At 33.2% G+C, this 23,684-nt stretch overlaps 2 protein-coding genes across 2 annotated transcripts; both read left to right on the plus strand.

The window, feature by feature from the left end:
• Nucleotides 1–2,179: 2,179 nt before the first annotated feature.
• Nucleotides 2,180–2,734, plus strand: HELRODRAFT_65688 (hypothetical protein; the record flags this gene model as incomplete). The annotated part of the gene is made up of 2 exons (XM_009021479.1): nt 2,180–2,344; nt 2,651–2,734. Coding segments are annotated over 2 exons (249 nt in total), but the record flags the coding sequence as incomplete, so codon positions are not given.
• An 11,000-nt stretch (nt 2,735–13,734) lies between these two features.
• Nucleotides 13,735–16,781, plus strand: HELRODRAFT_161575 (hypothetical protein; the record flags this gene model as incomplete). Its single annotated transcript, XM_009021480.1, has 4 exons — nt 13,735–13,776; nt 13,892–14,014; nt 14,262–14,292; nt 16,672–16,781. 4 exons carry the CDS (start codon nt 13,735–13,737, stop codon nt 16,779–16,781), a joined length of 306 nt encoding a protein of 101 aa, XP_009019728.1.
• Nucleotides 16,782–23,684: the final 6,903 nt, after the last annotated feature.

Genomic DNA, 23,684 nt, shown 5'->3' on the forward strand with positions numbered 1-23,684 from the left:
ACCACAACAACAAAACAAGAACAAAATCAACATGCAACAACTACACCAACAGTATTACAACAGCATAAATATTAACATCACATTAACAACAAGTCAATAACACTTGCATCAACCATAACAACAATACAATGCAAAGCTAGTGACATAACAATAAATAGCGATATTGTAATAATTACTACTACTGCTACAGCCACTAATGCCGCTATTGCTGCTACTACTGCAACTACACATGCTACAAATACTCTACAACTACCGTCACATCAACAACAACAACAACAACAGGATTAAACAAGCATCCAAATGACGCCAATTCAAGATAACTAACCATCAAGTAATTAAATTGGAAAAAATTTAACAAATTTTTCCTTCTGAATTTGACTGCTTTTAAAAAACATCTATGTATTTTTTTATTTGTATTTCCTATATAAAAACAACAAATATCTTTGTATATATTGTTTTGTTTCTCCGTTAGTATGTTTATTTTGTGTGCGTGTGTACGTGTTTACAACATTGTGATGATTTTTGTGTGTGTGTGTGCGCGTGTGTGTGTACAATACTGTGAATTTCTTGTATGTTCATGCGTGTTTTGTGTGAATGTGTGTTGTGCGCGTACATATATTGTCTTGTGTTTTATGTATGTTTTGTGTTGTGTATCATGTGTGTGTGTGTGTGTGGTGTGTATGTGTGTGTGTGGTATGTGTAGTGTGTTTGGTGTGTGTGTGTTGTGTGTGGTGTGTGTGTGTAGTGTGTGTGTTGTGTGTGTGTTGTGTGTGGTGTTTGCGCGGTTAAAGTTTTACATGCTTTTATTTTGATGTTGTTTTTTTCGCTTTCTACGTCAAGAAATGCTCTTTATGGAAAATCATTACTAATGATCGCAACCTCAAACAAAGTAGGTCACTGGAAAAATGAGGTCAGCCAATCATCAAAGAGGTGTTGATAAATTGGCGAGATCGATGGCTCTAAAGTGAGAGAGATGAATTAATTTTTTCCAAGGTGAGATAACACATGCACTTATGTACGTGCGTGCGTGCGTGTGTGTGTATGTGTATGTGTATGTGTGTGTAGGTGTGCGTGTATGTGTGTAGGTGTGTAGTTTTGCCTTGTACGTGTGTGCGTGTGGCGTGTATGTAATTTTTGTTATAGTGAATGCGTTTTTTGTGCGTGTATGTGTGTTTTGTTGTGTGTATGTGTGTTTTGTTGTGTGTATGTGTAAAAATCTTACGTAAGGTGTTTTGTATCTGTTCGTGACTTTAAAATTTCCTCAAATGAGTATTTAGAGTGCGTGTATCACATTTGTAAGAGATATTAACAGATAAACATCAAATCATCATTGAGTAAAATTTTCATATAAAACGTTCTATTTCTATTACCTATCTATTTTATAACTTCAAATGAGAGCTTTTCACATCCTTGTAGACATTAAATAGTATCTTTCTCTGTCGGTAGATGGTTCAAAGATTCTAACGCATGCAAAATTTTTTACATCTAATGAGTGCATATCACTTGACTGGGCTGATATCATATCAAATTGTTCACGTTCAGTGTAAAATTATAGGATTTTAAAAGCAAATGTAACTTGCAACAGATATTCATATGCACACGAGCAATCTTGAAAGAAAAACTGTGTTTTTGTGTGTTTGTATATATGTGTGTGAATATCTGTGTGTGTGTGTGTGTGTGTCGGCGTGTTTATTTGTGGGTGTATGTACACGTGTACGTGTGATTCTACATATCTATGTGCCTATATGTGTATGTTTTTATGAATCAATGTGCAAATGGAATTAATAAAAAACAGACATAAAATCAATTTTTTGATAACAACAAATAATTTTTATACATACCACTGTACCATATCTTTAGCCACCAAATACGCACTTGCAAATACACACACACGCACGCACATATACGCACAAATACAAAACACACATACACACACAAACCAACATTAAAAATTAAAACAAAACACACACGCGCGCACGCACACACACACACACACACACCAGTTTTCATTCGTTGTAAATAAAAACCACATTAACATAATTACATTAACATGCTGATGATTGTTACATTAACATGATGATAACCGCAACCTGAAGATCAAAATGACAATAAAACGGCAATACAACCAATCACATCAACATAATGAAAAACAACAATTACATCAACCCATCATCAATGATATCTTATGACGTCATCAACAGGGTTACTGAAATCCTGTAAAACGACCTCACCACTGGGAATGATATCCGGAAAGATCCGGGATGATCAGATTACGTCATCATCTGTCCTTCCCCTAGGACCAGAGGGACAGTGCGCCGAGAAATTCGCCAGACCCTACGCCCCCGTCTGTATTTAACTTTTTTTCTTCTTGAATTATTTTTATGCTATTGTCTTTATTTTCATTTTATTTAATTATTTTTTTTATTTTATTTTATTTCAATCTGTCCAATTTTGTTTTTGTTCTATAATATTCTGTTTAACTTCATTTTTTATTTGAGATTTCAAATTTTCTCTGAAATTCTTCTACATTTATTTACATAGTAAAAATTTATTCTTAATTCATGATTAAATACTTGAAATATTTATTTATTAATAATTTCATAATAAAATAAACAAATAATCAAATAAATTTTTTTATTTATTATTTCAGGACGGTAAGAGTTGGTGCGCCAAATACAAATCCCTGTCCGAGTGGCTACAAGTGGATCTGGGTTTTCCCACTAAGGTAATATAACGTCATATTGTTTAAAATAATGTTTCATCATATTATTAAAATGACAATGACAACAACAACAGCGGCAACAACAACAACAACAATAATAATAATTTTTTTCTCATAATAAAAATACCACGATCACTGCAATTAGTAAATAATAGTAGTTAGTGTCTGACTCGCCATGAAATCACGTGCGTTCGTTATTTACATCCGCTGAAAAAACCAACTTGAACGATATGATGTATAAACTAAGTTGAAACAACAGTCAACACGTCAGTTGAAGTTTCAACTTATTTATTTTGCTGTCTATTTCTTTATTTTGTGTTTTTTTTCATTCATTCATTCTTTTTGTCATCCGTTCGACTTGAATGATTTAACCTTTTTTCAACTTGAATGTTTTCGATGACTGTTGTATGTCTACTCACTTGCTTTATCGTTCATTCATTCACTTTGTTGAGGTAATATGTTTTTTTTTTGTGCATTCATTTGCTCGCTCGCTCACTCGCTCACTCACTCACTCACTCACTCACTCACTCACTCACTCACTCACTCACTCACTCACTCACTCACTCACTCACTCACTCACTCACTCACTCACTCACTCACTCACTCACTCACTCACTCACTCACTCACTCACTCACTCACTCACTCACTCACTCACTCACTCACTCACTCACTCACTCACTCACTCACTCACTCACTCACTCACTCACTCTCACTCACTCACTCACTCACTCACTCACTCACGCGAAGTGCATGTAAGTAGTTTGATATTTATATTGGGACAATGAACAAGAATGAAGCCATGAATGATTACGATCAGCAGATGAAAAAATTATGTTTGCTTTCTCTAAGACTTTTAATTTGGCAGAGCAATCAGAACTCACACAGACATACACACAAACATACAAGCAAGCATACACACAAACATGCATGTAAGCACACATACAAACATGAAATGTACATACAGACATGTATGTACATTTCATGTATGTACATATATAAAATATAAAATACATTAACTAAATTCAAAGTGATATTGATGATGATGAGAATAAAAATGCATTTCTTCATGTGTCATCAAATAAACACACACCACACACACACCACACCACACACACTCATTCTCTCACACACACACATATACACACACAATCCTTCAATCCTTTTATTAAATGAAAGAAAACCTGATACTCAACAAAGTTTACATTTACATATTTTGTGGCGACGAAAAACCATAGATGCTGCTGCTGCTGATGCTGTTGTTGTTGCGCAGGCTGATGAAGATGATGATGACGACGATGACAACGTTGATGATGATTGCAATTATGATGACGATGAAAGAGAGAACGATGAAGATATAATGAAAAGTATGAAAGATGATGATCTATGCCAATACAACTGAAGATGACGAAGATGCAAATGATGATAAAGTTGATGTTTTTGATGATGTTAATGATGACGTGTACAACTATAACACCGATAATGATAATGATAAAAAACTCGAACAATGCATAACAAACTGATGCTGTATTTGGTTGACAATATCAGTTGTGCTGAGTGATATTCATGTAAATTTTAGTTGACAAAAATGGAGAATGATGATGAAGATGGAAAATAACAACAACAACAACAAGATATGACGATTACTAAAAATGCATTGACTTCTAATGCAAACTCGAGTTTCAGTCGAATGGATGGATGATGAACGATACAAATTAACCTTGGAAAAAGATATAAAGAGAGAGTGAAGAAGAGGAAAAGAGAGAAAAAGAAAGAAAGAGTTGCTCTTGAATGACTGACGGAATCACACCGACCCAACATCTCAATCCCAAATTAAAACACCACGGATCTTAAATTCCCAAAATCCGTCGCATCTCTTACGATTACGGCAATTACTATTACGTATCCCGATAACTACGGATACGATGTTTAACACCAGCCAGGCAAGATAAATGGTTTACTAAAAAGAAGAAAAAGGTATAAAAAGAGAGTGAAGAAATGAGTTAGAAAGAGAGAGAAAAGAAAAAAAGAAGAGAGAGAGAGAGAGAGAGAGAGAGAGTTGCTCTCTTGAATATATAACATGCAATCACATCACCACATCATCAGAGTGTGTGTGTTGTTTATTTAACTGTCTGTCTATTTCAATTCAAGGAGCACTGTACATTAACTGATTGATTGATTTATAAAATATATATCGTTTAAAAATTATTCAAAAACAATCGCACACACACACACACACACACACACACATACAAACACACACATAAACATACAATACACACAAACAAACACTACACACACACAGACATGTGTATGTGTGTGTTGTGTGTGTGAATAAATAAGCCAGCATAAATTTTCATTTAAAGTAAATACAGACAGTTGTGGATATAAATACGTATTACCTTATGAATCGATGTTTTGTTAAGTTACATGCCACGATGTTGTTGTTGTTGTTGTTGTTGTCTTTAAGACATATGTCATGTTCGTTTGATCTTGTCAATGTTGATGAATACGTCTTCTTTTTCATTTTGTTTGTATTTGTTTTATAATGGCAATAATAACATCATCAAGTGAAAGTTTCGTTCTTGGGTTTGTTGTTGTTGTCACGGCTGTTTTTAATGTTATTGATGTAAGCTTTGTTGCTTGTTGTTGCTATGGTTAATTTCTGCTGTATATTTTTGTTGTTGTTTACGAGATATGTGTTGTTGATGTTGAAGTTAGTGTTGTATAGTGTGACTGATTTTAAAGGTTGATTAATCTTTCATAACGACAGATGTGTATTTAGTTGTTTCATTGCTGTTGTTTTTATTGGAATAAGATGTTGGATGTGTTTTCCTATTAAGGTGATTCGAGGATGTCGTTTGTAAGGATGGATGTTTTTGTTGTTGTCGGCATGCAAGTGTTGTTGTTGTTGACATGTAGGTTTTGTTGTTGTTGTTTTATTTCAACCTTGTCCTACGCAGCAGACCTTAATAAATACTTCCTCGCTAGTAGTTTGTTAAACATCATCTATCAAACATTCCGAGCAACCCTAAAAGAGAGAGAGAGAGAAAGAAAAAGAGAGAAATAAAGAGAGAAAAAGAAAGAGAGAGAAAGGCAAAAAAAAGAGACAAAGAAAAAGAAGCATAATGAGAAAAGTAAAGAAAGAGAAAAAAAGATTACTTCCTAATATAATTCCATGTCTTTAAATATAATATCACACACACACACACACACACACACACACACACACACACACACACACACACACACACACACACATACAAACCAACAAACATACCTTCACACATAAACATTCATAAATACATAGATACAGAGACATATAATCATAAACACACACACACACACACACACACACACACATACACACACACACATATATACATACATACTTGATATACATTGAACACTTGTTCTCGCTATATAAATTTAAGATGATTAATAAGTCAATTTTATTGCAAAGTATATCTTTTTATATTTTTTCATTTTGATGGCCAATAACATTTTGAATAAAAAATTACCCAATTCCCCTTGAACTCTATATTTGTATGTACGTTTGTATGTGTGTTTGCATGTTTGTATGTACGTTTGTATGTGTGTTTGTATGTTTGTATGTATGTATATATGTTTATTTGTCTATAGGTATGTATGTATGTTTGTTTCTATATATGTTTCATATGCTATTGTTGCTGTTGTCTTGCTGGTAATGGCATTGTTGTTTATGTTTTTATAGAAATTAGTGATGTTTCTTGTTAACGTTTTTTTACTGACATTACAAGTGTTGTTATTGATGTTTTCACACACACAAACTGTAGTAGTCGAGCGCTGGTGTTGTAAATATTGCCGTAGACATAGTTGTTGAAAATGTTTTTATTAATGTCGTCCATGTTTTATTTGTTTTTACTCTTGTTTTTTTTTAATTAATCTCAACTATCTTTTAGTTGCAGTTGTTTTTATATTTCATAGCATGGAGACAGTTGTTGGGTGCTATTAGTGTTATTCTCTAGTCTGGAAATAACATCAATCTTTTCATCAGCTTACGTTAATGTAAACACAAGTTAGGTTGTTTTAATGGCGGGAGCTTGTCTCGCAAACATCAACAAAAACAACAACATCATCATCAACAACAACAACATTAACAAAAACAACAACATCAACAACAACAGCATATTAATAACGTCAACAACAGCAACATTAACAACAACAACCACTTTTACAACAACAGTGACAACATTAACAAAAACATTTACAACAACAGCATCAACAACATTAACAAGATCAAAAGCAACAACAGCCACAACTACATTGTCAAGTTGCTAACATTAAAAATAACAATAACAACAACAACAACAATGACATTGACAAACATTGTTGATAATCAAATAAATAAAAACATATAATAATAATAATAATAATAATAAAAATAATAATATTTTGATAATAAATATATAAAAAACAGTGAAGCAATCATCGCAAACAAACTTTCAAGTTACCAAAAAACAATAAATATTAACCTGAAGAAGTTGTTTTTTGTGTCTTTGATGCGGTTCCTCATCATCATCATCGTCGTCGTCATCGTCATCGTTGTCGTCGTCATCTTCATCATCATCATCGTCATCATCTGTAACTTTTGTAAATTTGCTTAGAAATTTCAGTGTTGTTCATAAACATTCAGCCGATTACAATGCCTTTTACAGTTTACAATATACAAAATGCAATTTGCCACAAAGTTTCGATATTTTTATAAATACTTTTAAGAAAATTCTACTTATTTTTCTGTAAATTTTTAGAAAATATTTTGAAAAAACAATATAAAAGTCCAAAAAACGGAGTCCTAAGCTTCAAACTAACAAAAATGTTTTTGGGTTTAATTCATTCTTAGGCTTTTGATAAACATTGATTGACATGTTTTCTGCAATATTTGATCAGGTAAATCACATTAGTATTTACTAATAAAATTTAACTTAATGTGACACACACAATCACATACACACAGACACATACAAACAGTCACAAGCATACGCATGCACACAACATATATATATATATTTTTTTTATTTTATTTATTTATTTATTTTATTTAGAAACATTTGTATAGCGCAAATTAATAATTTCAAAAGCGCTATCAAAAATAAAATAACAAAATAACTGTGCATGATTGATATAAATCAAAATATTCAAATTCATTGTTTTTCAACAGAAAATAAGTATGTTTTTAATTCCCTTTTAAATGTCACAAAGTTAATTCCAGATCTTCTTAATGAAACTGGTAGGTCATTCCAGACTGTCGGACCTGCGACCGCAATATCTCTCGCACCTATTCGTAGATGCCTAGCTGGGACCGCCAAAAGATTCATATTATCTGATCTTAGATGAAAACAAGTTGTAGATGCCTTCATGGAAAATTTATCTGAGATGTAAGCCGGTGACATTCCATTCAAGGATTTAAACACAATCACTGCAATTTTAAAAATTATTCTTTTCTTAATTTTTAACCAGTTAAGCTCATTCAATATTGGAGTTACATGGTCAAATTTCAATTTGCCGGTTACAAGTTTTGCAGCCCTGTTCTGAACCGACTGAAGAATGTCAATTGATCTATTAGGCAAACCGTAAAACAAACTGTTGCAGTAGTCCAGTCGTGATGTTATGAACGCATGGACCAGATCCTCCAGAGTTGATCTATCCAGCAAATGTCTGACTCGATATAAATTTCTAAGATGAGCAATGGCTGAGACTGAAATCATCCTGATGTGGTCTTTCATAGATAGCTCATTATCCAGCAGAATCCCCAAATTGACAGCTGTTGTACTAAAGGATATGTTTGTATCTCCTACTTTGATTGAAGTGACATTCATCTTCGATAACTGCTGCCATGTCCCAACTGGGAGGAACTGACTCTTACATTGGTTTAACTTCAATGAATTATCGGACATCCAACGGCCAACGTCCGACATACATTTATTAAATCTGTTTATTTCATCTACAAATGATCTCGGAGAACTGGTGATCAGCACCTGGATGTCATCCGCAAAGGCATGACAAACAAATCCGTGGGAACTGATTATTTTTATTATATCTGATGTATAAAGCAGAAACAGGATGGGTCCCAGTACAGATCCCTGCGGCACCCCCGATGAGACCAACGATACATCTGACACTGTGTTTTTAAAAGCGACCTGTTGTGTACGATTTTTGAGATATGACCTGAACCAGTCACGGGCAACTCCAAGAACACCATAACTGCACTCCAATCTCTTTATAAGCATGTTATGATCCACACAATCGAACGCTGCTGACATATCAAGGAATGATAGTACCGATATGTTTTGAACCTCAGCTGCAGCAAACAAACTTGATAAAACATATAACAAAGCTGTTTCGGTGGAATGGAACCGTCGATACCCAGATTGATACCTTGGCATAAGATCGTTGTCTGTTAAATATTTCAGTAGAAACCCATTTACAACACGCTCCAGCACCTTAGATAGAAATGGTAGGTTAGAAATTGGTCTGTAGTTTCCAATTTCCCCGTCATCGCTGCCGACTTTTTTCAGAATCGGAACAACTGTGGCATGCTTGAAATAGTCTGGCACTATGCCTTTTTTTAAGCAGAGATTTATGAAACTAGTTAGAAAACTTATAAAAAACTTTAGATATTTCTTAAAAATGTGTGTTGGCATGATATCAAGTGAACAAGTTTTAGACGGAGAGTCAAGTATAATCTTCACAAGGTCCTCCTCAGCGATTTCAGGGAATGATGTCAATGCAACAGTTGGTGACTCTCTATCTTCTAATAACGAGGTTGAAACACTAGATGAATTAACAGAATGCACAATCTTTGCAATCTTATCTGTGAAAAATTTCATAAAATCACCAGCTGTATGATTGACATTAGCATCCAATAAATTTTCACTTCGATCATTGCATAAGATTTTATTTATAATTCGCCACCGGTCCTTTTGGTTGCCACAGGTTTTTATCAAATTGTTCCAATACCCACAGCGTTTATCTGAATATAATTTGTATTTTGTCTTCAATGAACCAAGCCAATTTTCACGATGAACATTTGATAAACTTCTTCTATACAATCTCTCAAGTTTTCTGCAATATCGTTTGACCCGTAGGCAATCATCATCAAACCATGATACATTTCTATCAATTCTTTTGCAAATCACTCTTAGCGGCACACATCGGTCAACAATGCCTTTTAATTCCATATTGAACAATTTTAATTCATTCTCAACATTTTCACTTTTGCATGGTCCAGATATTGGAGAATTTGCAATTGACTGAACAATCTGATCTTCATCCACATTTCTCCACAATCTTACTGTCTGTTTGGTTGTTACACATCTATGAGCAATTGATGCCTCAACCTTTACAAAACCATGATCTGAAAATATTCCACTTGGAAATATTTCAACTCCCAAAATCGGAAAATTGCTTGAACTAATAACCAGATCAAGAATACCACCTTGCTCGTGAGTTGGTTCATGTACATGACTGATCATTTGAAATGCATATATATATATATATATATATATATATATATATAAAGAGAGAAAGGGAGAAAAGAAAATGAAAGAGAGAGAGAGAGAGAGAGAGAGAGAGAGGAAAGAGTAGTGAAAAGATAAGTGAACTTTCAACACATTTTTGAAAACATTTTGAAAAACTTTTCCAAGTGAAAAACCAATAAATCCATCATAATCAAAGAAAAACAACAACAAAAAGACATCAACGCAGACACTAACATCAAAGACAACAAAACAACAACAACAAAAACTCTTACTTATTGTTGTTGTTGCTGTTGTTGGTGGTGGTGTTGAATTGTTAACAAGGACGACTTATCGTTATATCTACAACGAAAAACAACAACAACATTAACAACAACAACAACAATAATTATCATCTACCATATCAACAACTCAAACTACACTAACAACATCAATTACAACAGCATTAATTGCATTAACAAGAGGCAACATAATTTATAAAATTTAACAACAACAACAACAACACCTTAAAAATAACATCGCAAACAACAGCAATGGTTTTTACATCAAAAAAAAAAACTTTTCAATTTTGCCAGCAAAAATATTTTTTTGTGAAAAATGATCAAAGGTAGGAGCAACCTGCAAACGTCAGGTCGGGGCAAAAAAGAAAAGGAAACATTCTGACAAATAAGTCAAGAAATCTTCATCTTGAATAAATTATACATCATCACCATCATCAACTCATTATCGTCGTCATCATCATTATTTTTTTCCCAATCATTTATTTGTTAAAAAAGAAAATCACTAGGAGATCTAAAAGAAAAATAACTTGTGCAGACCGCCTTAATTAAAATGCAACTGAGTGAATGTCATAGCAAGAAAAAATAAAAAATAAAAAATTTTACCACGTTTATGCAATTGTCTAAAACATTTATATAATAGTAACAAAAATCATAACCAAAAATCACCACCATCATCATCGTCATCATCGTCATCATCATCATCATCATCATTGTCATCATCTTTCATAACGTATAAGGTAAAATAGCTTCGCTTATAACTTAATATAATAAAAATCGAAATGCTTTTCTGTTGTGTGTGTGTATGTGTGTGTGTGTGTGTGTGTGTGTGTGTGTATGTATGTATGTGTGTGTATGTGAGTGTGTTTGCAAGTAAGCGGGTATTATAATACTGAAAGTGACATCATTGATTTCCGGGCATTTATTTTTTATTCAGTTTGAAATGAAATTAGCGAATTACGCACGCACACGCGCACACGCGCACACACACGGATACACGCACACACACAACACACACACAACACACACATGTTTGCACGACATGATTTATGTGAAGGACAATTTATGAATACCATTAAGTAGTTTGAATTGTTTTTTTCCAAATGTTATCGAATATTTGTGAATATTTTCAAATGTTTTTTAATGTTTTTCTAATATTTCAATAAATTCGTCTCCCAAATATTTCAAATTTTTCACATTTTTAAACCCGTTAAAACAAACGCATTGAGAGATATGAACGATGATGATGATGATGATGATGTCTTTGACAATGATAACGATGATGACAATGTTAATGATGATGACGTTGATGATAACAACGTCAATGAAGATGATGATGATGATAAGGATTCAATTTATTAGGAAAAATAAAAAATAAAAAAAATGAAGGTATGAAGATGTTGGCCTGGTAAAGCGAACCACTCTTATAATTATATCATCTTAATTTAGGATCGGACCCATTATAGATCAAAAGATAATTATATATATATATATATATATGTGCGTGTGTAAGTATTATTATTAATTGTATAATACAATACAATACAATGCCATACAATGCCATACAATACAATACAATACAATACGATGCGATACGATACGATACAATACAATATAATACAATACAATAAAACACAATACAATACAATACAATACAATACAATTCAATACAATACAACACAACACAATAAAATATAGATTATGTAGTGTTATATTTCATATAAGTATAACATAATTAAGTATACAATCGTACGAATACATCATTTCAAATTGCAATGCTGTTAATTGGATATAGAAATGATATAAGATGATATTCAAATGATATTGTGGATATCATTATGTGCCATTATTTATCATTATGTATCATTATATATCACCATATATCATTGCGTATCATTATATATCATTATGCTATTGTGGATATCATTATGTGCCATTATTTATCATCATGTATCATTATATATTATTGCGTATCATTATATATCATTATTTTGTCTACATTTGTGTTTGATACGATGCATATGGCTAATAAGTAGTCATTAAATCACTCCTCTATCTTTCAAACGGTCCGACTAATTAGACGTTCAATTCATTCTTTGATAGTTCTTTTTTATATTTAAAAAATTATTTTCACGTTCATTCACACACTCGTTCATTCTTCCATGCTAACCATACGTCTATCATTCAATTTTTTTCTTTACCTCATATGGTATGATTAATAGTCTCTTAAAAGGTTTTTTTTGTGATTATGATGGTTTCTGCAACATCTCAACGTCTATTCTTAGCTTTCGTGTTGTGAATGTTTCTGAGAGATATGTAGCGTCTTTCTTGAGTTGCCTGGAAAATGCTTTTAAAATTTGACAAAAAGTACATTATTTACAACAGTCAGCCTAAAAAAGTAATGCATAAACACCGACTGACGTTACGCTTGCGTTTGAACCAGGACTCTGTGATGTATTAGTATGAGGACGCGTTTTTTTCAGAAAAAAATTGTATTTTCCATAAACAATGTCGTTAACGACAGCATAAAAACAACAAAATCGTGACATCTTCAGCTAAATAAACAACACAAATTTAAAAACTACTTTCCTGAGAAAGTAGACAACAACAACAACAACAACAACAACAACAACAATAAACAATGACGAGGATGATAATAAAATATTATCTTTATTATCATTAATAGTTCTTCCTTAATTAATTCAACAACACGTTTCAACAAAACGTACAAAGAGAATAACGCGCGAATCCATGCGGCAGTGAAGATGGCAGCGTAGCAACAACCCACAACTTACACGACATGACGTCTTTGAATATTTATGACGTCATAAACGAACATTACCTTACTGTTATTATTATTATTATTATTATTATTGATATTTACTTAATAGAAAGAAAACTCAAAAATCATTTTTGAGACGAAAATACAAATTCATTAGTCTAAATCAACACACATCTGCTGCTGAAGTAACTAAAAAAAAATGCATCACTATGATGTCTGTCACGGACAAATAGTAACTCTGATGAAAACCCATTTGTTTGGTGTTGGTCTCAATTTAATAAAATATTCATGTAATTTATACTATACAATTGCGTTATAAAACACATACGTACATACAAACACACACATATAAAAACACACACACACATACAAACACACACACATACATACGTAAACACATACAAAAACACATATATGCATACATACATAACAGTTACATGGCCTCCAAATTTAAGGACTCACTGAAAAAAGCTTCGGAAGTAATAATTTTAAAATGGGGTTTAGGTACAAGCCACACACTACCACTACTACTAGCGTTGACTACTGCTATTACTTTTGTGGTGATTGAATTTTTTTAAAATAATTTCTTAACAGGTGACGGGGGTTATGACCCAGGGTCGATGTGACGGTTACGAGTGGGTATCCAGGTACAAAGTCTCCTACAGCAAGGATGCCGTACATTGGGACTACGTTCGGGATAGGAATAACAACTACAAGGTATTTCGATTTAAAGGATGTTACAATTTTCGTGGTATTTTGATTACAGGGTATTTTGATTTACATGGAATTTCGATTTACAGGGTATTTTGATTACAGGGTATTTCATTTGCAAGGTATTTTATTACAAGTAATTTTTTTAATCATTCGGTATTCTTAATTAAAGTGCATTTTTGTGTGTTTTTTGTAAGGTGCGGTTTAAAATATATCACACATTTATTAATTCTTCAACAACATTGTAATCTAGACATGGTTTAAAAATGTGTCATTTGCTAAAAGTAAGAACGTTGTACTTTGTAACGATACGATACGACCCCTTAAACGAGACGAGAAATTTGAGATGAATTGTTTGGTTTTAATTAGTTTCAATCTTTTCACACACTATTAATTATAATATTCTTATATGCTTCAAGTTAATTGTTCGCCAGTTCTTTAGGAGTAACTCTCTATTTGATTTCATTTATTTGATTGAGATAAATGTTTTTAAAAAAGATGCGGTACTTTTGAAGAAAATTTTTGAGACAAACTTGACTGTGTGAACATGTCTGTTGTTTATGGTAAAAATTTTTAAAAGTTGTTTCCTTGTTCATACTCTCATGTGTTCACTTCACTCCTTTGCTTGTTCGCTTGTTTGTTTGTTTGTTTATTCGTTTGTTAACGTGTCTGTTCTTACTTATTCAATCATCATCTTCTTCTTCTTCCTTCTCTTCATCTTCTACTTCATCATCATCATCATCATTGTCATCATCATTGTCATCATCAACAACATCATCATCATCATCCTCCTCCTCCTTCTTCTCCTCCTCATCATCATCCTCATCATCATCATCATTCTCCTCTTCATCATCATCATCATCAACATCATCATCAAAATCATCATCATCATTTTTTTCATCATCTTCAACTGTCGTCTCGTTTCTTAAACAATGTAGATTCTCCCATGTAAACATGAGAATGCACGGGAGATTGAATGATGACGACGACGATGATAACATCTTTCAAATTTCGACGCTCCCCCATTGCATTCTCATCATTATTGTTTTCGTTGTTATTATTTTTTCGTTTATGTGTGTATTTTTATACATGCGTGTATGCGTGTGTGTACGTGCCTGTGTGTGTGTACGTGCGTGCGTGTGCGCGAGTGTGTGTGTGCATTTGCAAGTGAAATAAAATATAGATAAATCATATTCGATCTTGATACACAGATTGGCTGTTCGTCATATCTTTATCTGATCGGGACATTAAGGATAACTGAATCTATGTTTGTTTGTGTGTTAGTGTGTGTGTGTTTTTGTGTGCGTGTGTGTGCGTGTTGTATGTGTGTGTGTGATTGAGATGTTAAGGGTAACTAAATCTATGTTTGTTTGTATGTGTGAGTGTGCGCCCGTGTGTGTTAGTGTGTTAGTGTTAGTGTGTTAGTGTTAGTGTGTGTGTGTGTGTGAAATTGTGTGTGTATGTGAGCGTGTATGTTCGTGTGTTCGTGGAAGGCAGGTTGGTCTCGTTGTAATGAAAAAAATGAGAGACAACATTGCATTGTTATTGGCACCGCTAGATAAAACAATAGAAATAATAAAAATAATAATTAATTAAATAAATAAAAATAATAACAGAAAATGTTTATAAATTAAATTTTCCACTCATCTGAAGTTTCATTCAAATGGTATATCGAAAATCTAAAAGCTGGGTGAATGCATGCCAATGAAGAGATATGCCGGTAAATGGATGAATTGGCTAATTGATTGAGTGAATGAATAAATGAAGAAATTGTTTGACGGGTGATTGAATGAACTGGTTGATTGATGGATGGATGATTGAAAGGTTGAACAAAAAATAAAAGTCTAACAACTCGGACCAAAAACATAATTACCTACTCACCAATTGTTGGAATGGATCACGTACCTGACGTGTTCACAGTTTCATTCAGTGCAGTCTTCTTAACGCCAACACACTCACACATACACACACACACAAACACTGACACACACGCACACATACAAATTTGCATACACCAAACTTTGATACCAATACTTATACAAACACAGACAGACACCAATATATACATGTTTACATGCACGTAGGTGTGAATGTACATTCGCAAATAGAAATTCGTCGGGTACAGATTGGTGTACAACACTTTGATGTGTACGTACATGTACGTGTAATTAGTGATGTACGCTAACACGTACCTGCAAAAATCTGTTGAACTCACATGCTCACAGACACAGAAAGACAAATACAAATACAAAAAGCGTACGTTCACACATACATGATAATACAAAAACCAAACAGATGAAATTATTTACATATAAACCTACCTATGTAGAAGCAACAAAGAAACGTTTGTTGGCATACATGCACGTCTAGGCATGCAAAAGCATCCTGTTATACTGAAACACACAAACAAATACACACATATAAACAAAAATGTGCAAACACACACTCACATTCACACATTTTTGTCGGCTAAAGATTCAGGTCAACATGTACAGTTAGGTGAACATGAGTCAACGAGCGGGAAATGAAACAAATATTGTTTTGAAGGTAAATTCTTTTTTTACAATCTGAAAAAAATGGATTTTTTTGTAGAAGTCTGGACTTCAAGCTTATAAGGTTACTTGTGCATGCAACTTGTGCACTTGAACAATCAACATCAACAGAAAGAGAAACAACAATGAGAACAATTGCAACATGCAACTGCAACATGCAACCGCAACATGCAACTGCGAAGATAACAAATAGAAACGACGAAGAAGAACCAGATAGATGACTTCAAAGAATGCTTACAACAACAACCAACTTCAAGTTTTATTTCAACAATAAATTGATCAACATTCAAAGAAATATGAACATATAAAGACATATTTAAACGAACATCAACACAATCATATATAGGGAAACACATAAACACACACAAACACAGAAACATAGGAACATAGACAAAGGTACAGAAACATACAGAGATAGATAAACCTATTTTATAGATAGATAAATGTACGCCATCATAAAAAACATACTGAACTGAAACACTAACCAAGCTCACACAGTTAAAAAAACACACACAAACATAAAAACATACACAAACACACACAGACAAAGAGACATACACAGACACGTACAAACAAGGAGACATTCAAAAAAACATACACAGACACGCACAAACATAAAGACAGCCAACTGACCAAAGCAAACCAACTAGCATTAAACATCAGGACCAACCAAGAACCATCAGTCAACATCCTCTCCTTCATTCTTCATTCCACAAACTCCTCAACCAACACTTCCATTTACATGCATGTACAAATGATTAAGTGTACAAATAAATAACTATACGCACACGTACACACACGGGCTTCAACACGTGCCTAGAAACCTTTGGATAATAAAATATTTAATTATATTTAAATATATTCCACAGGGAGTGCATGCATGTTGGGCGCGCACGCACACACACACCACACACACACACACGTGCACACACACACATACAAAATTACGCACAAGTATGAGAAATAACAATAGTTACGTACGTGTTAGAATCGTAAAAAATTATTGTTTGTACGTTTCCTGGGAGGAACATGTGATCCTACTTAAATACAATTGACGGCATCATTATGTGAACATCTGCTGCTTGTACGTACATTCATCTTTGAAAGTGAATAGAATAAATTTGTATTTGTAAAATAAATAAAATAAAATAAATCTAGCGAAAAAGCACTTAAGGCGCAGTTTATGTAGCGATTTCTAACCACTTTTACTATCACTAAAGAGTCTTTGATGATTATTGTCGCTAGTGATTCTGACCTTTTTTATTACGTGAACAAGTAGTTGAAGACCACTTCTGACCAACCACTGATGTTACTGGCCTACTACTTAACAACTGCTAACTTGATGGAGAGCAGTAAAAAAAGACTTAAAGTACTATCTCAAAATATCGTAGTGGTTTTTAAAACGGGCTTTTAAATTTTACACTGACATCTGACCGAATGAATGATGCCGTAATGACTTGGAATAAAAATTTGAATTAAGTAATAGATATTGAAAAATGAATGAATGAATGAATGAATGAAACTAACAAACGAACGAACGAACAAACAAACAAATGAATAAATGAACATGAACATATGCTAGATGAAACAAATTTTTACCAAAGGGTTAACGCAAATTCAATTTTAAGATATCTGCCGCTCTTCCTATCAGAAATAGTTTCTGGTTTAACCTCCGTTTTGGCTTACTTTCTTATTTTTATTTTTTATTAATTTATTTAATGGTTTTATCAGAAATTTTTTTTAATTAAGTCCTCCATACGACATTGATGAACATGCTGGTACCAAAGAAACGACAGCTGGTGCTGTTTTTATCCAGCTAAGAATTTTTATTCTTTACTGTTCTTTTATTTTCGGCTGATTTATATTTCATATGAAATAATAATATTCTTCTTCATGGCTTGCCGGAAAAAGGTCATAAATCACGCATTCCTAATTAACAAATGATCTCGGATAATTGTAAACATCTATCCGTCTATCTACACACACACACAAACAAACACACATACACACGCACGCACTACACACACAAATTCATACACAGATACACACACACACACATGCACACACACACATTCACACATACACGAATCTATGTACAAATCAAATACACACACACAGGCACACATCACTACACACACACGCACGCACTGCATACGCACGCACACACACACACACACATACATTTTATACACACATCCTCTGCACTTAAAAACGTAAACACACTTTCATACATACACATACACAACACATACATATACAACAAACTTATATTTATACATACTCATATCACATATATGTTCATTAGTTTTGTATACACCCAACATCCATACAACTTTATACACAAAATTCAATCTAGATATCGGTACGTATTAATTTTAATTTAAAGAGATTTATTAATATAGATGATTAAATAAATATATTTAACATTGGATAGATAAAAACCAAACAAATATACAAAAAATACAAACACAAAACCCGAAATTGATAAACAATGATGAAATTGAGACCAAAAAATTGAAATCATTCATCACACATTTAAACAAAAAAAAAGAACACACACTGATATGACAGACGAGTTGTAACATGGAAAATAAAAATTACTAATGCATCATAAAGGACCGCATCACTCCTATTCATACTTCCACACCCATCAATGCTTTTATATTTTTGCATGTAAATTTGCAGGTTTATGACCTTAACATAAACATGCCATTTTAAATGTATACAATTTACTGTTCAAGCAGGCTTGCGCGCGCACACACACACACGCGGACAAACACACACACAAACACACACACACACATTACCCAACTAACATAAACAATAAACGTACACAAATCAGTTTACAAATTTTAAACATGACAGTTAAACGCAGTTAAACGTCTGATACCTATCGACAAAAATTTAGAAAACATTACACATACACAAACACACACGTACGTACGCACACACATAAACACATACACACACACACACGCACATAGATAAACGCACACATATGCACAACACACAAATATATATATATATATTTACGTGTGATGATGAAAATTTCATAGATTAGTTATGGTTTAAATTAGTAATTTAATCTTACTGCACCGCTTGGTTTTAACTTTTTTGTTTTTCAATGAGTGTATAATTACAGCACTTATTAATGTATCTTTTGATTCTTTAAGGAAATGTTTTAACATGGAAATGTGCACGCTCCATGTGTGAATGCACGTGTAAATTCACTTACACACACATCCACACACGCACGCACACACACACGCACACTCACAAACACACACACATACACAAGATGTCTGTTATATAATGATAGTTAGTAGCCATGATGTGGTTATAAATAAATCAAAGAAACAGTTGTCTATGCAGTCGGTCGTCCAGTTGTCTTGTGTTGACCGCTTGCTGCATTTGCACCGTCAGGATGTTTGTTGTTTTTAGTTAATTTGTTATGACGTTTCTATTACGGATTGTATATTGTTTTTTGATTTTGTAGTGGATGATGCTCTGTGTGTAGTTGTGTGTGGGAGTGTGTGGTTGCGTGTGGTTATGTTTGGTTGTGTGTGGTTTTGTGTGGTTGCGTGTGGTTATGCGTGGTTTTGTGTGGTTTTACGTGGTTGTGTGGTTATGTGTGGTTGCATGTGGTTGTGTGTAGTTTGTGGTTTTGTGTGGTTGATGTGGGTGTATGTGGTTGTGTGTGGTTATGTGTGATTGTGTGTAGTTGTGTGTGGTTTTGTGTGGTTGCGTGTGATTGTGTGTGGTTTTGTGTGGTTGCGTGCGGCTGTTGTGGCTTCTGCTGCATGTTTTGTTGTCAGCCGTTTTCAGATTTCGAATTTTCAACTCCTGTTAAATACATTAGCTGCCTCGTTTTCGTTACACTCTCAATAATGTCCATAGCGGTTAATTCACATCAGTCCCTCCTTCAACTCTTAAGTAAAACAAATCAACAAAAACGATTATGAAAATTATGAATGATCTAAAAAAATTATCAGCAACTTTTTTCTGGAATGGTTGGAGCATGTTGAGGTATGAAGGGCTTGTCATTTCATTTCTCCATCAACAAGTTGTCCTTTTTAGTATACAGTCATAAATCGGCTCCATTCAAATGTTTTTTTTTATCTTGTTACATCTTCTTTCAACTGCGCTATTGTTGATTGGGCAGATATTTCCTGAATGTAGCAAGAACAATAGGATGAATTCGACACAGATATAATGTTATCATCGCTTATTGTATTCCCATCTCGATACCCAATAAACCCGGATAATTAACCTGTTTTCTGCATTTCAGAGCCTTCAGAGAGGATGTATGTACGTTCAGTGGATAGATGTACGGCAGCGTTTACACTTCAATCCATCTACCAACTCCACACAGTACAACACAACGCAGGCCGTATCATCACGTCTGTATATCAAATGTTACCTTCGTAACTTTGGAATGCATATAACAACAAGCACATTTCTTTTTCTCTTTCACTCTATTTTTCTTTCTTTATTTCTTTCTCTTTTTCCAACAATCATTCACACACGCACACGCACACGCACACACACACACACACACTCACTCACACTCACACATACACACTCACACACAAACACAGACACACATGCATACTACCTACATACCTTACAAGAAAACTTATTTGCCAACAAACTGTTGCCGATTTACAGAACTTGTAAAATCTCTCGTAACGTGATGTGATGTGATTTCATGTGATGTAATAATGGTGTAATGTTATTTAATGTAATTTTGTTCGCTCGTTCGTTCATTCATTCGTTCATTCATTCATTCATGCATTCATTCATTCATTCATCGATCCATCCTCCACTCATCAAAATGTTTGACATATTTGACATTGTTGAAACATTCACAATGGTTAAGTACAGGCAAATAGATTAGTGGCTCTTCTTATAAATTCCTACCTGGGCCAAATTTTTAACAAGTTAAACAAATGTAGCACTTTGGTTTAATCACTTCATACACTCTCACATACACAAGCACACACAGACACACTCACACAAACAAACAAATACACATGCACACATACACATACACACGCACACATACGTATAACTAAACTAACTGGGATAGGTATTTTTTGTTCATATATTCAATCATTTCATTGAAATATTTTCCATTGTTTTAAATTAAATTCGTCGAATTCAATTTTTTTAACATGATGTCATTTGTAAAATTATAAAAATAGAGCAAAGAGATTAAAATTAATAATAATAATAACTTTTATTATTAATATTTTATTCGTAATATTAGTAAGAATTAATAATTACAGATGTAGTAATAATAAATTTTTATGACGCCAAATACTTCGATCGAAGTCTCTATTATTCATTCATACCTCTATATTTTCCTTGTTTCTTTCTCTGTTTCTCTCAGTTTCTCTTTTTCTCTTTTTCTCTCTTTCTTTTTCTCTTTCAATTAATCTTTCTTTCTATCTTTTATTTTTTTTTATCTAATATTATTTTTTTCTCTCTCTTTTGCTTATTATCTTTTTCTCCTTTTTCTCCCTGTCCCTTTCTCCTCATTATCTTTCTCTTTCTCTCTCTCTCTCTCTTTCTCTCTCTCTCTCTCTCTCTCTGTTTCTCTCTGTGTCACTCCGTAGTAAATACACATCCACCATCCATTAGTTAACAGTAGGTGACATCACATAGGTACTCCTCGCTAATGCCGTAACTCTGCTGATTTTATTGTTTGAATTGCAAATAAACGATCGGCATTAAAATAAAGTCGATCTTCGCTGCTGATTAGAAGCTGCAATAATAAACCAAAATAATAAAATAAAATAATAAAATAATAACGTTTGATATTCTTCTTGTAGCACTGTAATATGTTGCATTTGTTCTTTAAGTAATAATAGCAGTAGCAGCAGTAGCAGTAGTTGTAGAAGAAGAAATAGTAGTAGTGGTAGTAGTAGTAGTAGTAGTAGTAGTAGAGTAGTAGTTGTAGTGGTAGTAGTAGTAGTAGTAGTAATAATGATAATAATAATAATAATAATAGTAATAGTAGTAGTAGTAATAGAGTAGTAGTAGTAGTAGAAGTAATAGTAGTAGTAGTAGTAGAAGTAATAGTAGTAGTAGTAATAGTAGTGGTAGTAGTAGTAGTAGTAGTAATAATAATAACAATAATAATAATAATATTAATAATAATAATAATAGTAGTAGTAGTAGCACTAGTAGTAGTGGCAGTAGTAGCAGTAATAGCCATAGTAACTGCAGTAGTAGTAGTATTGGCTGCAGCGGTACAACAACCAACACAAGTTATCAGGTACAAAGGTTTAAACAAGCACTCTCGAAGTTGCACCAGGCAGCAGCAGCAGCATATTTCATTTGAAGTTTGATGTTAATTAATTAAATTTATAGCTCAAATCCGTCTCATTCATCAACATTTTTATGTGTTTTGTTAGGTGCAGTTGTGGTATACAACCTGATTGAGTGATGTTGTGTGTGTGTGTATGTGCGTGGTGTGTGGTGTGTGTGTGTAAAATTTACGTTTGCGTGTCGTGAGCGTGTGAGAAGTGCGGTTTTTGGATTCGTACGTGAGTGCGTGCGCGTAAACCTAAATAATAATAATAATAATAATAATAACAATACAATAATAATAATAATAACTTATGAGACCGCACATGGCGTTCCTTCCAAAGATTGAAAAAATAAAGGACGAAAATAAACAAATTTTATTATTTTTCTTGGGAACTTTAGAGTTTTTGTTTTTGTTTTTATTATTATTATTGCTATTATTATTAATAATTTTATTATTATTATCTTTATTATTATTGTTGTTGTTTTGTTATAATTATTATGAACGTTAGGTTGTCTTTTGGTAGGATTTGTTCTTCTATCCCTTCGAGTTTCATTTTTTTCAACAGGTGATTGCTTGCTTGCTTGCTTATATCATGATAATGATATAAAGACAAGGGCAAGGATGATGATGAGGATGATGATGACGATGGTTAATTTGTTATGATAACAATGATGTTTCTAACTGTGTTGATAACGATAATAATGATGATGTTGTTGATACTGATAATGATGTTGTTGATGCTGATGATTTTGTTGATTATGATGATGTTGTTGATTATGATGATATTGTTGATTATGATGATGTTGTC

Source organism: Helobdella robusta, assembly GCF_000326865.2.
Source record: "Helobdella robusta unplaced genomic scaffold HELROscaffold_3, whole genome shotgun sequence".
NCBI classification, from domain to species: Eukaryota; Metazoa; Annelida; class Clitellata; order Rhynchobdellida; family Glossiphoniidae; genus Helobdella; species Helobdella robusta.